Raw genomic sequence first — 18,546 nt, 5'->3', positions numbered from 1 at the left:
TACTCTTCATTAAGCGTCCATTTTTTTTCCAAGGTCGTCCAAGGTGGTTTCTCACCGATGAGCCCAGCGTAGGCCTTGAGGCACACGGCTCCACTTTCCCGGAGACAGCCGGAGGGAGAGACAGAAGACGGCTGACAGTTCTGCTGGAAATCAGCCAGTCTTGACCTGATGGACCAGACAAATTTGAATACAGACACAGAATGATTCAACTAAAATGTATTTCAAATTCTGACAGAGGAAATATATACACAGAATGCATGATCAGATGCTCAAATCCAATTTTTTTTAATACCATGTGATTTTGTTCTTTGTGGTGCGTTCAGTTTTTGTCAGGGGTGTAGGAACGATTTGAAAAGCACATTATCAGTGTTGTTTGTGAATATTAATTAGGTAATGTAATGTTCACCCTATAGTTGTAACTGGTTGACTGACAAACAAGTTATGTGGGTGATAGCTATATTAGGTTATTAATTATTTACCAAATGCACACTTGGCCATTGAACAGCTAATGCGACTGGTTCACAGTGGCTTCTGTTCAGTCTTGAGCCATTACATTTTTTACATTTTCCTTTTTAATTTTAGTTTAGGTTTTAGTCACTTTGTTTTATTAGTTAATGTTTTTTTATTATTTCTGTTTAGCTTTATTATAATTTTTTTCAGTTTTAGTCATTTTAGTATTAGAAATGTAAAATTTTATTTCATATTTCATATATATTAATATATTTTATTTCAAGTATAATTAAAAAATATTCAGCTCTGTTTATTAAGTATACATTTTTCATGTAATATTCATACCTTATTTAATCGATTAATGAAAAACAAATTTGAATAGTAGTTTTAGTTAACAATAACAGCACTGCTTTAGAAATAAATTGTGATTCAGTAATTTAATGAGTGATTAGATGTTTTTTAGATATCTAATGCTATTTCGTAATATTTTTTTAAAGGTCCTTTGAGAAAACGACCCACGCTGACTAAAATGTGTCCACGCTGAAGGTTAGTGTCTGCATTTTCCAAACATTTCTCATTTTTATCCTTGTTTAAATGCACAGTAGACGTGTCTAAACGTATAGTATGCGACCTGTTGTCCTTTCTTCCATCCAGCTCAGCATGTTCTGTGCTATTAATGATGCTTAGATAAGCATAACTGTCAGAGACATCTGTTTCTAGAAGAAGATAAAAGGGAGGTCTTGTACTTCAAGAAGAAAGGTGGAAATTATCATGCTGTGCTGTTATCAAAGCTGAGGTTTGTCTAGTTTGAATGAGGGTTAGAACATCTGATGACAGTGTGGTTTGTCAGAATCGGTTACACAAATTGGTTCTTTCAAACAGTTTGCTTCAAAGAACTGATTCAGCAGATCTTTACATCATCATTTGGGCTCTGACATTCTGTCGTGGGATGTTACATTCTCTAAAACATTCAAAGAAAGCGGAGAAGGATTTTCCTTTGCATTTTTCAGGTACAGAAGACAACATTGTCAAAATGACCCCCGATCACACAGATTCGCGTAAACGACTAAAAACGCTGTATTCTGCTGCCAGGCCAGTAGTTGGCGACGTCACTCTGTAAAGAAACACTTCGCGCCTGTAGACTGAACACGTATTAAGCATGCGTATGACGTCACCGTTTTCACAAATTCATGTTTTTGTAGTTTACATGGAGACGATAACAGTATCGTTTTTTTTTTTTTTTACTTTCACTTTGAAACTCATTTTCATAAGTTTGCGTTTTCAGGCCCCTAAAACACCATTGTCGTGTAAATGAACAGCCAATATGCATTAATAGTTTCTGTTTTTAGTTGAAAATTGGTTCAAATTGCCAGTTTTTGAAAACGATAGTTGTCGTCTCCATCTACAAAACCGTGAATTTGTGAATATGGTGACGTCATTCGCATGTGTATAACGTGATCAGTATATAGACCTTATGTACACTGTAAAAAAAATATTTTCATGATTTGTTATCACAACTTTTTATCTTTTGTCAAATCAACTTCGATAACTAATGTGTGAAGATAACATACTATTTTGAGTTTCTGTTTATTAAACCATTCTTCATTGTATTAACTAAAAATTTTAATTACAACGAACTCAAAATTTTAAGGCAACAAGGTAACTTGCTTTTTTAAGTTAAACCAAAATCTTTTGTCTTCCGGTCTGTATTTTCACAGCGATCTTTATGAATGAGCGGCTCGTTTAAAAATCTTCCCGGTCGACTGACATTTGTTAAGACATCTGCTTTAAACATTACAATTCTCATGATAACTTTCGTTAACTTTACATTACGTAAATCCACTTCAAAAGCGAATTACTCCTGGACAGCGATGCCATAGAGATATACAGAGCGACCGCAAAAACGGAAGTTCAAAGTTCAATATTTTGGCGCCCTTGTTTCTCTGGCGCATAAAGTCTATAGGCGCGTAGTGTTTCTTTACAAAGTGACATCGCCAACTACTGGCCTGACAGCAGAATACAACGTTTTTAATTGTTTTCGTGGATCCGTGTGTCACAGTCTTCGTCCTCATCATCTGTGTCACCTGTCTTCACCTGTGGTTCCTTGTCTGTTTCCCGCCACCAATCTGTTTCCATGGACACTGATCACTTCCTCACAGCTGCCTGTCATTTGTATTCATCATCACAGTGTATTTGAGTTCCTGTCTGTTATCTGTTCAGTGTCCGGTATTGTTTGTGTTTCACATGCTGTCTCACCTGTTCCTTTGTATCCTGACTTTACTTTATTAAAGAAAGGATTAATTCCACGTTCGTCTCCATCATCCTTCCAACCATCTGTGACAGAATACCGGACCGTAAACAGAAGAACGCTTTGGTATATTTTCTTTTTTTTTTCCGTTTTCGGGTTCAGTGTTTTTTTTTTTTCCGTATTTACCCCTGCTTGCACCATGGACCTCCCAGCGGTGAGACTCATGTGCCTTGAGCAGGGAGAACGCTCCCTCGAGGAACACCTGGAAGAATTCTTGGGTCTTGCTCATCTGACCACCTTCCCGGACGACTGCCTGTGCACATTCCTGAAAGTTGGACTCAACGCTGCCACATGTGCACAGTTGTCTGGGGAGGTTCCTCGAGGGAGCTTCTCAGCATATGTGGAGTGGGTGCTGGCGTCCTGCGGATCTGCGTTCACCGTTGAGGATACCGCCAGTCCCACTTCCCATCCACCGTCCAGCCCAGAGCTTCCTGCACCGCTGGTCCCGTCCAGCCCAGAGCCTCCTGCACCGCTGGTTCCGTCCAGCCCAGAGCTTCCTGCACCGCTGGTCCCGTCCAGCCCAGAGCTTCCTGCACCGCTGGTCCCGTCCAGCCCAGAACTTCCTGCACCGCTGGTCCCGTCCAGCCCAGAGCCTCCTGCACCGCTGGTCCCGTCCAACCCAGAGCTTCCTGCACCGCTGGTCCCGTCCAGCCCAGAGCCTCCTGCACCGCTGGTCCCGTCCAGCCCAGAGCCTCCTGCACCGCTGGTCCCGTCCAGCCCAGAGCCTCCTGCACCGCTGGTCCCGTCCAGCCCAGAGCCTTCGCCGCTGGTCCCGTCCAGCCCAGAGCCTTCGCCGCTGGTCCCGTCCAGCCCAGAGCTTCCTGCACCGCTGGTCCCGTCCAGCCCAGAGCTTCCTGCACCGCTGGTCCCGTCCAGCCCAGAGCCTCCTGCACCGCTGGTCCCGTCCAGCCCAGAGCCTCCTGCACCGCTGGTCCCGTCCAGCCCAGAGCCTCCTGCACCGCTGGTCCCGTCCAGCCCAGAGCCTCCTGCACCGCTGGTCCCGTCCAGCCCAGAGCCTCCTGCACCGCTGGTCCCATCCAGCCCAGAGCCTTCGCCGCTGGTCCCGTCCAGCCCAGAGCCGCCTTCGCCGCTGGTCCCGTCCAGCCCAGAGCCGCCTTCGCCGCTGGTCCCGTCCAGCCCAGAGCCGCCTTCGCCGCTGGTCCCGTCCAGCCCAGAGCCTTCGCCGCTGGTCCCGTCCAGCCCAGAGCCGCCTTCGCCGCTGGTCCCGTCCAGCCCAGAGCCGCCTTCGCCGCTGGTCCCATCCAGCCCAGGACCGCCTTCGCCGCTGGTCCCATCCAGCCCAGGAACGCCTTCGCCGCTGGCCCCGGTCAGCTCAGAGCCCTCTTCGCCGCTGGTCCCGTCCAGTCCAGACCCGTCTTTGCCGCTGGTCCTTTCCAGTGCTGACCTCCCCAAGAAAATTTTGGGGGGGGGCAATAAGTCCTCTGAGGGGATCGTGGAGGCCCTTCCGACACGGTTCCCATGGCCGCCCGAAGGGTCCACACCGCCATGGCCGCCCGAAGGGTCCACACCGCCATGGCCGCCCGAAGGGTCCACACCGCCATGGCCGCCCGAAGGGTCCTGGCCGCCTGCACGTCCTGCTCCGCCCTGGCCGCCTGCACGTCCTGCTCCGCCCTGGCCGCCTGCACGTCCTGCTCCGCCCTGGCCGCCTGCACGTCCGGCTCCGCCCTGGAGGCTTCCTGCTCCAGATCGGCCACCCCGTCATCAGCCTCCAGGGCGCCCACCCCCCCACCCCTTTGTTGTTCTACGGCGCGAGGTCGCGCCTTGCTGAAGGGGGGCGTTATGTCACAGTCTTCGTCCTCATCATCTGTGTCACCTGTCTTCACCTGTGGTTCCTTGTCTGTTTCCCGCCACCAATCTGTTTCCATGGACACTGATCACTTCCTCACAGCTGCCTGTCATTTGTATTCATCATCACAGTGTATTTGAGTTCCTGTCTGTTATCTGTTCAGTGTCCGGTATTGTTTGTGTTTCACATGCTGTCTCACCTGTTCCTTTGTATCCTGACTTTACTTTATTAAAGAAAGGATTAATTCCACGTTCGTCTCCATCATCCTTCCAACCATCTGTGACACCGTGGGAACGGAGATAATTTTGAAAGCGCTGTCGATTGTATGCGAAAAAATGCAATGTAAAAACTTTTCCATTTTTAGAACATTGACTGCGTAAAAGTATCCTTAGAACCTAAAGATACCTAAAATTAATTTACATATTTTTGCATTTGCAAATGCTGTTTATTAAAATCAACTGTGTTTGACAATTTAAAATAGCTTTTATCATATGTTTTAATAGATTTCTTATTATTATCACTGTTTAAAAAAACATTTGTGCTGCTTAATATTTAGCTGAAAACTGTTATATAAACTGTACATTTTCGTTCAGGATTCTTTGATGAATAGAAAGTTCAAAAGAACAGCATTTATTTCAACTAGCAATGTTTTTTTTTAAATGTCCTTACTGTCACTTTTGATCAATTTAAAGCATCCTTGATAAATAAGAATGAATTTCTTTCGGAAAAATCGTACTGACCTTTAAACATTTGATCGGAAGTGCGGGGCATTTTCTCAGAAGAGGCAGTAAACACATTTCAGATATGTTTTATTTGTAACATTTCTGCTATTAAAGATTCCTGACATATCAGAAAAAGATTTGGTTTGGTTCAATGGGTTGTTGACTTGATCTAAATCAGTTCTGTTTGTGAATGAATAATTCATCCAATTAAGCGGATTCATTGGAAAGATCCAAATCTGCTATTTACACTGTGCACAACTGCTAACACACACGCATCTCACCTGCACAGGTTGTCTTTGAGGCAGTAGCTCTCCAGATGAAGGCAGTTGGGCTGTCCGTCTCGCTCCTCGTAGGAACAGGAGGGCACGATGGTTTTTCTCCTTCTCTCCCCGCATAGAGTATCCGAACAGGGGCAAAATAAGACACCAAAGCTGTACTCCTCGGGAACGCGCTCCAGGAACCTCCGCAGGGCCCGGTGGCATTTGTGCCGGTTACAGTGGTTGGTGCCAGGTATGATCTTAGTGCAAGCTAACGCATACTCAGAGCGCAGAGAACCACACTTCTCGTATAACCCACAGTCCTGAGCTGCTTTCAGACACTGGTTCTGGTCCGTCAGAGGAAGGGATGACACTGAGAAAGAGGAAAAGAAACTTTCAAAGAAGTGTCCAAATGCGTTTTGGGGTCTGTATAAAGCCTTTTATATTGCACACACAAGTCCAACAGCTAGACAACCAGGAAAACGCTATTAAACACAAACATGCAAACATACAGCGATACACTCCGTCCATCACCACAGTGCATTCAGCTGTGGAGGAAAACATTTAGTTTGCTCGTATCACGGATGTGTCTGCAGTACCTGAAACTATTGAGGCTAGTTTTGATGTTTCAGTATTTCTCACAAGTTCCAGTTCAATGTCTTCATATGGGGACGTCTCAATGTCATCATAACCTGCAATACACACACACACACACACACAACCATAAGACATCAGATTTTTTGAGGCTAATTAAGCACGCCTTATCATTACACCTAATTAACTGTACTGCATATAATCAAATTAGAGATTATATAATATTTCCTTGATTATGATTCACGTAGTTCTCAAGGATTTCAATAAAAGAGGCCAGTGTTTGTGATATATGCATTTGTTGAACTGACAGTCCACAGATTTAGGGGTCTGGATCGAGACACAAGATAAAATAGCGATGAGTCTATTTGTATCACACAACCCTGGGGACGCCGCATGCCAAGATGAGTGAGTATGACACACACACACACACACACACACACAGGCCTGTACTGTATATTTGATCTTGTGGGGACTATCTGTTCATATCTATTGTTTATAAAATAATATATAAGGATGAAACGAATAGAAGTATTAAACTTTGGCACGTTTGGCATCTTGTACTATTTGTGCTACATAAATCATTCACTTACATTGATTGCACTTCATTATTTTATGAATAGATTATTTTTCTTTCCATTTTATATATTTTAATGTATTTTTTATTATTATTTTTATTTAATTAAAATGTTATTAAATTTTTGCTTTTATTTATTTCAATTATTTTTTATTATTTACTTTAATTTCAATTTAATTTTGAATTTGAATTTAATTTAATTTTATCATTTTTTCCCAAATTTCATCATTTTTTTTATTTATTTACTTTTTTCATTTTTTTTTCATTTTGAATGTTGAATTTTGATTTATTTATTTTAAATTATTTATTTATTTAAAGTCCCCATGTGGTGAAAAACATTTTTTAATGTTCTGTATATGTCTATGTGGAGTTTTTAATATGCTTTAAGTCAAACCATGTGCAAATTCATAAGTCAATAGCATTGCAGAGACTTTAAATGTATTTATTTTTAAATTGTTGTAAACTTAGTTTTATGTGTAAAGCACTTGCATGAATTACCGCTGTGTATGAAATGCACTACAGTATATAAATAAACCTAAAATCTATCAGAGACTTCAGACAACAACCTAGCAACGCCCTAGTAACCGGCCCAGAACACCTTAGTAACCTCCTGAATACCAACAACTTAAAATGCCTTCGCAATGAATTGGCAAAGAGGAAATTTGTCAACAAGCACCACTAATATTTTCATCCATAAAATCTTGTTATAATTACTTAACACTTAGCCTAACCCCCCAAAAACACATTTTGACATTTCACAAGCCTTTTATTTTTGTGTTGACATCCCCAGAAGAAGGGTTTTGTCATGTTGTGATATTCTTTTGGGGACATTTTCTGAAATTTTGGTTATCAAAACCTGTCCCCCCACACACACACACTCGCACACTCAGACTCTTCAAACAAATTCAAACTGGCAGAATCCCTCCTGTCATCTTGTTCGCGCTGACACACACTCCACATTTCAATCTATGGAGGCGCTACATCAAGTGTGCTACATTCACAATTACATGCCTTGCGTATTCTGCCGCAGACGGTTTTCATTTGCAGGAGAACACTTGACATTTCCAGTTGATGTGTTTTAAAAGCACTTATTTCTGAGACTGCCGATCAGCCCGGGCCCTTCTGGCCCCTACGGCCCCTGCGCTCCACTCAGACGCATGACGAGTCCGCTGCTGGAGAAGCCTGGGATTAGTCAGCATTTACAACAACTCTTGATGAGTCGCTGTGGGAACCCATCTTCCTGTTTCAGAAGATTTAATATTAATAAGCCATATTGGGTGGGAATATGGACTCAGAATCAATTAATTTTGCAGCCGTGCCTTGACGATCCCCCGGACGTCATTCACCAGCATGCCGTAATCTCTTTTGCTCATGAGCAAACACACGAGTCGGAACCAGACACCCTCGACGGAACGAAGCAAATTCCGGCTCCTGCATATATGCGTCTGTCCCGCCGAGCGTAATGAACAGATGAGGGAACAGCGAAATTAATCACGATACCACTGTCAGCGAGCCAGTCGTTTGTTTAGTGTCTGACTGGGTTTTATGCCTCCTTGCCATTTCATATACATTACTGTGCAGTCATTAAATGCTATTACTGCCTAAATCTAAATCGTCTGGTTGCTCACTCAACACTCTCATTAAAGCATTTTGGCATGTCCTGAAAGAACATAACAAACGGCATTCGGTGAGATCTACGAGTTCACTGTTTATGACCGGCAGAACAAAGGCAGTCATTTTGAAATTGATTAACTGGATTCTTTATGCATCATTTTTTCTGGAGCTACCTACTCCCTCTTATACTTTCTTATTCGCTTTCTTTAAACCTGCTCCTTTCATCCTGACACTGGTTTGGGAATTGCTGGACATGAGCAGTTCAGTCAGAGAATATTATTGGGAGTCTTAAAAAAAAAAAACATGAAACTGCATTAGCAATGCATTTAACTTCTATAAAATTCAATATTTTAGAGTGAAACGCAATAATCAGTATATGCTTATATATATGTACACTACTATTAAAAATGGTGGGTTTTTCAAAATTACAACAAAACAGTAATATTGTGAAATATAATTACAAAATACAACAATTTTTGGCTGTTAATTGATTGAAATGGAACCACTACTGTCCTATTGGTTTATAAAAAGTCATATTGACCAAAATATTTAATAAACGAATTTGCAAAGAGGCAGGGAATATGTAGGACTTTGTGAATGAGTGGCGTTCCAATTCTGTGAAATTCTGATTCTGTGTGTGTGTGTGTGTGTGTCTGGATATAACACATTACAGTCTGGATTTTCATCTGTTTCTCTATAATACATCACAGTTATAATATCTGCATATCAAAAAAATGTTTAACCCAAATTAACCAGAATTTTGAATGAGAAAAAGTTAAGGGCAAATCCAAGTGGTTGACAACAGTCACCATACGAAAGGTAAACCCTCTCTCTGACACCCTTACCCTGTGGAAAACGGACAGTCCAGTAAACGCTCAGGCACTGTTGTTCTATGCGAGCCCCTCGCTGACACTTGCATTCTTGCAGGGGCTGATACTTCATGAGGTTGTTCTGGGCATCGACGCAGGCCTGCCGTGCCTCCAGACCCAGGGGAGCCACCGCCTCCTCGTCCACACAGTACTCCAGGTGCCGGAACGGTCGCTTACACTCCGGGTCTAACACACACTCCTGCACAGCCTCGATGCAGTCCGCAGTCCCGGGGAACACCGGCACCACAGAGGGAACAGACCCTGGAGGATAGTGGGTAAAGTCAGTTTTTGAAATAAAGTATTAGTTAACAAAATGCTTAACCAATGAGCTAATTGATTTTGCAGACAACATCTGGCAACAGTTGTGAGCAGGCCCAGATGTAATGCCACATTTTTTGCGTTTTCATACATTTTGTACATGAAATTTCTGAAAATCTGCTGTGGAATGTATTTAAACATCATAAAAAGTCTTACAAAGAGCTGAGATGCAACATTTCAAACTAAATAGAGAATCAGTTTCTGAATTTGAATTGAATTTGAGCAAACAGGATGCACAACTGCAGTTTGAATTTGAATGTGAGTAAGTAGAATTAAAATAAATTGAAATTCAAAGAGGTTAAACTAACTTTTAACTAGAAAAGCTAAAAGTTTGCCAAGTTGAACTTTGAATGTTGTCTGTTGCTGATTGAAATGGAACCACTAACAGTCCTATTGGTGAATAAAAACATATTCGCCAAAATATTTAATAATTGAATGTGCAAACGGGCAGGGAATTTGTAGGACTTTGTGAATGAGTGGCGTTCCAATTCTGTGGAATTCTGACTCCGTGTGTGTGTGTGTCTGGATATGACACATTACAGTTTCTGGATTTTCTCTATAACACATCACAGTTATAATATCTGCATTCTAGACGCACAGAAAACATTCTGACAGTCAGTGACCATGTAAAAATGGAGATCAAAGTCCCTTAACTTGCACCCAAGGGCTGAATTAATAATGTGTAAAATAATTTAAAAGAGACCTCTTCTCTGAAAGGGAATTTGCCGGCTCGCAATTGCAGGAGGACAGATAACTTAAACGAGCAGAAAATCTTCATTCACCAACTCCACACATCAAGAGTTTCAACCGGAGTCCTTGACAACAGACACTTTGTGCTTTTGTGTCCGTTCTCAAGCTCAATCCTGACAGACGTCAACTCTAGAGACCCTCGCCATCAGCCGGGGTCTCGGGGTGACCTGAGGGGGAACTGTGACAGGGCTGTGTAATTTCATCGCTACGTTTGCTGTTTTTCATTAAGTAGCAACAGAAAAAGCCTTGCACTCCTGTAGAAGCATGAGACATATGTTTCTTTTCCTTGTATTTCTCCCCCCTGACCCCCATCCCCCTTTGTGTCTGTTTTCCTTCGCAGCGGCAGGGACTGTAATTGCACTAGGTCTCATTTTAAAGCGTGTGGTGATTGAGAACCCACGGCTGTGGCCGGCAGACTAAACGTTGGTCATGGTTTAGGACTGCACTACCACAAAATAGCACCTCCTTCCACAGCTCATGGAGCGATGATCCATGCATGAAAGACCATCTACTGCGACGGCCCAAGTTAAACAGACAAGTAAACACACTTTGATCTTTCACATATATGGTAAACGGTTCAATATTGAGATGTTATATGCAAGTTTGAATGTAAAGACAGGTGCTTGTTCTGCCACTGTTTCTTTTTTTTCCCTTCTTATGGCCGGTACACATTGTATGATTTTGGGCTGTCCCAGACGAAAGAGGACCAATCGTGGCGATTTCTGTGGTCGCGGCTCCTAAACGTTGGTTCTACGTTGTACAGTGAGAGAGTTTCAAAGACGGCCATTATCACTGTCTTGCGACCAAAGATAGCCTTTGATAATTTTCTGACAGTATCATAAATTTAGCATGATCATCTCGTTTGCTGCTACGACCTACGTCTAGTGACTAGCCAATAAAAATGCTGCATGAAATAGCGTATTGATCAACGCGACATGGCGCTAAAACTTAAAACTACTCACCTCAAACTCCATTTGCAAAATTGACAAGTCAAGTTGGCCTCTTTTCCCTAGCCATGACCCTGTCCATATTCTCCTCTTTTGCTTCCTCCTCTTGTTTTCAGGACACATAAAAACCACACTTACCAAAGTGCAATTCATCTTGCTCGATTTGTTTACCACTAGTGCATGCTGATGATGTTTTATTCTTCTATAGTAACTTGTGTCGTAGCCTACGATTCAATATGTGTCATCATCGTACAGTCTACATACATGTCGTACCCAAGTTATTAGATCCAATTCGTACAGTGTTATTTGTAATGATCTTATAGAATTGCCGAAATCTCACAGTCCATTAAAGATGAAGTGTGTCATTGCTGCACCTCTAGTGGCACAAAGCAGAAATGTTTTCAAACTGGTTTTCCATCTGCCCTCGCATAGCCACGCCCTAAACTCACACCATTGGTTGAGTCAATGCTGCTGTGTTGTGTTACAGTTTTCAGTCAACCACTGAATGTCTTTACGCTGCCTATTAAGATTGGATTCGAGAAAGTATTTTAACATCATGAAAATAACAATGTACAAATTCTCTGTGGCTAAAAAAAGGCCCACTGAAGTGCCTTGAAACGTACAGCGTTATTAAATGTGTTGACATAATCTGAAACAGGAGGACAGAGTGGGAAATATCAAGCAGCTCCTCCCCTTTTTTTTAAATAGCCAATAGCGTTTTGTTTATATCACAGCTCAGCCAGAGCTGTTGAGCTTGGTAAAGCCGCATTTGACAGCTTATGACAGCCAGTGAAAAACAGTGAACGTAATCATGCTGAGGATGTGTAATTTGAAATATCATAAATTTGCTAAATGTTGTCTGCGCCGACTTGCGCTTATGATCCGCTCTGTTCTATCGTGTCTCTGGGCCTGAGCAGACAGTGCGCACTGCGGGCGGCAGTTCGCGTGACGTGAAACCAGACTTCATTCGCCCCAATTGAAGCATAATACACTGTCTGAATCATTCCATATCCCCTACATAGTGCAATATGTGCCATTCACCATGTAGAAAAGAGTAATTGTGTGAACAAGTGACCGATTTTAGCCGCAGCTTCAGCCTCTATATTATAATACAGGGGGCGGGACGTAATGTGATGTCATCAAAATCATTGATCCATATTGGCGGAAGTAAGAGACTTTTAAAAAGAGAGTTTTAAATACTTATATCTTCTAAATGTGATTTTTTTTGTCATTGTTTTGGAACACTCGCTTATAGATAATTTTGATTTCATGGGGACTTATTTTTTGTGGTTAATTTTAAATGTAATCATATTAAATACTTTATTTATGTTTGAATTAATAAATAATACACTTTTAATAAATATTAAAAAATATATATATTTGAGTGATTTAATTATTATAAAAAATATATATAAAATGAATCATAATAAAGAATTTCTGTACCATCAAAATAATTAGTGTGTCCGCAGTCAGCACAGCACCAGCTGCTACTACAGAGAGATGGAACTACAATAGAATAGAATAGAATAGAATAGAATAGAATAGAATAGAATAGAATAGAATAGAATAGAATAGAATAGAATAGAATAGAATGCAAAGTTTTAAAGACATGCTCATGTCATTAGATCCTGAAAAACAGCGAGACACAATGCAACAGCATATGCAAACAATTAAAAAATCTAAAAAGCATCCTTGGTGAAATGCCCCTAAGTCTGGTAAATGTATTGTTGTTGACTGTAGACCAGTGAGAGACATCATGATCAATGATGTGAAAATATAGCAAACAATATATTGACTTTCTGTCTATTCCATTTTTACTTGTCTGTCTTTAAATTATCTCTATTTGGGGGCTGTTCTCAGCTAAATTAATAATGCAATTAATTAAATTAATTCAAACAATCGTATAATTAATTTGATTTAAAATGTTATTGTATTATTCTAAATTATATTGAAGGAATAGAAAATCCAAATTATAGCATAATAAATGTTATTTACTATTATAGAATAAATACAAAGAAAAATATCTAAAATATCACATTTTTGTGTCTTTTGCTTTTTAGAGAACGAAGAGTGCACAGAGTCGTCAAAAAGTGAGTGATGAACAAGAAAGAAACAGAAAGAAAGAAAGTAAACAGAATGACAGACAGCAGACGCCTCACACAATAGGAAACCGTCTCAGTATGGAGGCTGATGGCAATCAAACACATGCTGGCCGGGTATTACGAGATGTGTGTGTGTGTGTGTGTGTGTGTACGCGCACTAAAATCACATTTAACAAGTGACAGTGACGCACACACACACCTTGAGGCTTTAAGTCTCCTGCACACACTGAGAGGGAACGACAGACGCAGTTTCTGCAGTGAAGCTCAGCTGTACAGGGGAGTGAAAGAAATAAAGAGGTGAGTGAAATAGAGAAAGACAGTGTGAGCGCACACTGTAAATCTATCCTTGTGTGACCGTATTTATGGTCGGCGACAGCAAACCGGCTCCAGCTGTCGATACACGCAAGTCTAACGTGATTAACTAATCAATGCGTGTACAGTGGCCTGAACCTCTGTGGTAAACCTAGCACCACTATATCAAGATACATATCAAGAAAACGTCTGTTCTGTCGATCCACACAAAACTGAAGAATCCATCAGCTAAATTACAGCATGCCACAAACCAACCATTTAGACAAATTACTCAACAAAAACATACACAAACAAAACCTTTGTACCCATTTCAAACGGGGAATGAGTGCGTTTCAGCACTCACATCTCAAGAATGACATGCAGAGGAATAAAAAGAAGCCATTAATGCTATATTTAAGTATTTTTCTGACAGTAAATACGCTCGTATTTGCTATATAGACTTTCAGCACGCTCTGTTATTTGCTGCATTGAGGGTTTTGTCAAATGTGGGTCAGAGCTCCGTATCTATTCACTATTGGTGACACGTCACATCAAAGCATGACGGTGGTATTTAAAGAACCGGGTCGGATGGGCCCGTCTGATTGACACTGAGGAGAAACGGAAGACAATCCGAGAGCCCCGGGAGGAAGGAGTTCACTGCAGGGACGTGATGCTGAGACGGTCCTCGATGCTAAATCACAGCGCTCAGCTCCTTTAATGAAAATTGGCTACAACATCATCATAAAAGCCGTGTGCTAGTGCAGCTCACGCACACACCCACACGCTCTCTCTGATTCTGTCGCTTGGCTTGAATCTTACAGTCGAGGCGAGAGAGTCCAACACCATCTGCCGTCACTGTGTTTGCCTTTCCAAATCCTGGTTATCAACAAAACACACACGCGACCCTGAAAAGACCCTAAAAGTCCCCTCATATGTGAAGAAAACATGCCCGGAGGGAAGATTACCTTTCTGTTAACCGGCCCTGTGGTTTATTGAACCAGTGTTCTTACGATTCCTCTTTGATTTGCTAAAAATGGCCGTGTAATTAGACTGTCCCTGGGTATGTCCTTGGCTGGGACGCATCTGAGTGCATTATGGCATATTTTTCTCCGTGCAATTAGTATATGCGCTGACAAAGCCCTGTTCACTTGTGTGTATTAAGCATCCCAAAACATTTCTTAACTTGTGCAGCTTGTGCTTTTCACGAAAAAAAAAAAAAAAAACTCATTTGGGTAAAAGCAAGTATGAGACGAAAGCATTATGCCAGGCATGTTTTTCCCAGACCTGTCAGCAGCTGTCGCTGGCAAATGAGTCGAAGCTGCCAAAGTCCAGAGTTGCGCACGCGTACCTTTTCCCAAACACACCTGGGCACAAGACTGGCACGCATTGGCACATGCGCGTTTCTGCGAAGGCCTTCAGTGCACACTTTTCAATGTGATGACGTGTTCCTGCAGTTATTAACATTGTAAAGCTTTTTATATTTTCATTTTCAAAAAAGATTGTGTTTTATTACCTTGGCATTAAATGATAATACAACGGATGATATCCAATTTGACATTTTACTCAAAAGTTCCAAAAGGGGGGCTTTCACATTGATGCCCTAGAAGAGGTTCCCCAAAGAAGCTTTTAGCTGTTCTTAAAAGAACCATTTAAAAAAATCGAAAGAATCTTTTTGCACTTCTGTGGAATGGAAAGGTTCCATTGATGTCAAAGGTTCTTCATGGAACTTTAGATGCCAATAAAGAGTGTTCTGACCACCATGATCAAGCTCTGGAGATTTGTTTGTTTTTTTGCTATTGGAGCAAAAGAACTCAAAAAATCCTGTATTTTCAATTCACCATTTTAGAAATTCACCCAATAATGACGACTTCTCCTCTGAGAACTACGGGTCCATCTGAGATTTTGTATGTTTGCACACATTTTTCCACCTCAGGTCGCCTCTTAAAAACATATTCAAGCTGCCAAGTCTTTATGCAAATACACTGTGGAAATGAAGTCTTTTTGCCACTTGATCTCCATCAGGGGGTCCCTTTGCGTTTCGTGCGGCTGATATACGACCCGACCCCCAGGGATACACACAGCACGAGCGAGCACATCAAATCTGCAATCATTAACACAGCTAATAAATAAACCTGTCGATCAGCGCGCGCATTACAGCGTGTTCTCATGGCACCAGGGTGCGACAAACACCACTCATGATGATGAATGCCACTTGGGCTACAAAGCACTTGCACTAGACAATTGCAATATTGCGCCGTGTCGTCCCAGGTGGGGAAAGAAAGTCAGAACCCTCAAACGTTGGTTGCTGTGCTACGGGAACTCCATGGAGCTGCCCTTTACCAGCCTAATCTGTCTCTGTTCGTGTGTGTGTGTGTGTGTTCTTGCAATCACATAATTAGGATAATATTGACTGTGACAGAGGTCTCAGATTTGTTGACAGAATTATATTTTTAGTCCTGGTCTGTAGCCTACAGATTATCGAGCTCCTGAAATGTTTGAGATATTAAAACTATTATGCTGGTGTGATGGAAAGGTGTGAAGAAAATAAACACAAGGCTGCTAAAGTACATCTAATTGACTGAAGTAAAAATCTCACTGCTTTGTTTGGCTATTAAACGCTCTATTTGTGAATGAAATGTAATTGTCCAAAAGAAAGAAAAAAAAAAGCATGATATTCTATGTTAAATTAAATATTACCGAAATGCCAAACACAGTATGCTACATTATAATAAAAGAGCGTTTCTTGAATGCCAATTCATATTTGTATTCATCTAACAGTAAATTATATTAAAAGTTAAACTCTTTTAAGCTCTTTATGTTGGTTTTACAACATTAATGGTTCTGCTATACAAGCCACATATAGAGATCTGTTTATTATTGGGATATTCTTTCTTAAGAGTGTACGGTGCTTGTTAAGCACAATAAGCAAGTACACATGTGTAGGGAGTGACAGACACATCTGATCTTCTCAGCGTACAGCACTCTAGAAAATCAAGCCCTTTCTATTGTTTCAGCTCAAGCACATGGCACAGCGGTCACCCTAATACACACCTGTGCATTAAGTTACATGCAATTGTAATTGAATCACTGTTTTTCTGGCTTTTACAAATGTTCTTGATGCAAAGCTATGTTGCATGAACAATATAATGCATGCACAATGTGAATCTCTGTCCAATATACATGCATAGTGCATAGTGTGTCCAACTGGTAGAATTTGTTGTGTAAGATGCACTTTTGTCTATGATATCTATAATGCATATTCTTCTAATTTGGTCTATTGTTCTGTAATATATGGTGTGCTGTGTAAGAAAAAAAAAAGAATTGTAGTATGCTTTGTACCGTCTGTGTTTGGCTGTCAATGAGCCCCAATTTCCCCACACGCAGGATCAATAAAGTACACATCTATCCATCCATCTATCTTTTTTTCTTATTAATGTATTATAGTAACAGTCTCCAAGTCTGCCTTCTTAAAACAAAGAGCCATTCATAAAAACCTACTCTATCTATCTATCTATCTATCTATCTATCTATCTATCTATCTATCTATCTATCTATCTATCTATCTATCTATCTATCACTTTACGTTATAAGTAAATATAATTTATCACAGTTATTCTAACAAAGTGTATTTGCAGGCAGCTCTACAAAATGACATGCACGTTGTTCATGAACTCTGTACTTAAGCTACTTATGTAAATATGTAATGTAAATACTTTATATCTGCATAAACGTGGTCATAAGTGTGACCCTGATGTGTCAAAATAAGTCATGGCTATTTCTAAGAGTCTTACCCTTAATGACGAACAGATTTAGAAGTATTCCCAGAAGGATCATGTCGCCTGCTGCTGGACGGTGATGCTGCTGGGGAATCTCGGGGAAGCGCGTCTGGAACCCCCGGATCGGTCCGACTCAGTCCGACCCACTACATCCATACAAAAGGACCACCGTCCGACTGATAGAAATCTCCAAAACGACGTGTCCGAAAATCAATTCCAACTACAAACTTGTGCGATATCACAAGCTTTCTAATGCGTAAGAGGTGTCCGAAGACAAGACCAATGATTTCACACAACAAACGAGGCAAAAATTACAAACTGTCAAATGCACTTGCAGTAGATGTCCGTTATATGCACGATCGGAGTCTTTCTAAAATAATCCTCGATTTAAGCGAGTACCACCATGATAGACGCGTAACCAAAGGCGCGCGTCAGATGAGCCAGTGTGCGCATTAGTGCGCATCAGTTTATTATATGTGAGCGCGACCCCAGATGCTTGATTCCTGCTGTCCCACAGCACAATGTGCTCAATCCAGTCCTCAAACTCAGCGGCGAATTTTACATGCATCTGCCTCGCAGTGATTGGCTCGGGCATTCTCAGGCGCATCCATGCAAAATCCCTGACCAGCCTTCTGGAGAGCTGGGTCGCTGCTCCTATAGGCTACAGAAATCCAGCCTGCGCTGCAAGCATAAGTTTATAAGTGATTCTTTCAGCAATAGTGAAATGTTGCGGCGATTAAAAAAGTGAGGTAGACAGGTCAGTCAAACTGTGAACACTGTTAAAAATAAAGCTTTTAAAACGATCCTTTTAAGATCCAATTACTGAATGCTTCTTAAATAGTTCAGGTTTATCAAAGGATCAAGAACCATTTTAGGCTGTATGGTTCCTTTGAGATTAAGAAAGTTTATTAGCATATTTGCGAAAATTCTAAAGCTTCTCATTTGGCTGTGTAAACCACTTTTTTGTTCTGTTTAAGGGGGAACCTACAGTAGGAGTGTAAGACGATTTTATAAAAATGTTTGTGATAACCTTATTTGGATTCATTGAATTATGTTAAAAAATATGTGTGACTTGAATAAACCCTGTCAATTGGTATTTAGTTTTAAAGACTCACAAAACAATATTTAACGGTGAAGCAATACAGATGAAGTAATACAGAAATATGA

At 41.2% G+C, this 18,546-nt stretch overlaps 1 protein-coding gene and 2 long non-coding RNA genes across 4 annotated transcripts in view; 2 read left to right on the top strand and 1 right to left on the bottom strand.

Annotated features, from left to right (window-relative positions):
- The window catches only part of gfra3 (GDNF family receptor alpha 3), a 38,709-nt gene that overhangs the window by 11,360 nt on the left and 8,803 nt on the right, over positions 1-18,546 (bottom strand). Inside the window, exons 1-5 of one of the 2 annotated variants that reach the window (XM_079630352.1) lie at positions 17,395-18,044; positions 9,172-9,456; positions 6,144-6,236; positions 5,569-5,917; positions 56-165 (exon numbers count right to left, since the gene is read on the bottom strand). In XM_079630352.1, coding sequence (XP_079486478.1) covers positions 56-165; positions 5,569-5,917; positions 6,144-6,236; positions 9,172-9,456; positions 17,395-17,437 — 880 coding nt within the window. In that variant the 5' untranslated portion in view covers positions 17,438-18,044. Of the gene's footprint in view, positions 1-55; positions 166-5,568; positions 5,918-6,143; positions 6,237-9,171; positions 9,457-17,394; positions 18,045-18,546 lie in introns of those variants that run through there. The other variant, XM_079630353.1, reaches the window with a different exon arrangement.
- On the top strand, positions 89-5,709 carry LOC307007908. The gene is made up of 3 exons (XR_013799710.1): positions 89-216; positions 948-996; positions 5,577-5,709. It is a non-coding gene; the product is annotated as an uncharacterized lncRNA (long non-coding RNA).
- LOC307007909 lies at positions 9,366-16,162 on the top strand. Its single transcript, XR_013799711.1, has 3 exons — positions 9,366-9,470; positions 10,604-10,801; positions 13,271-16,162. It is a non-coding gene; the product is annotated as an uncharacterized lncRNA (long non-coding RNA).

The sequence above is a fragment of the Phoxinus phoxinus genome (assembly GCF_949152265.1).
Source record: "Phoxinus phoxinus genome assembly, chromosome: 12".
NCBI lineage: Eukaryota > Metazoa > Chordata > Actinopteri > Cypriniformes > Leuciscidae > Phoxinus > Phoxinus phoxinus.
This window is presented reverse-complemented; position numbering and strand designations above follow the sequence as displayed.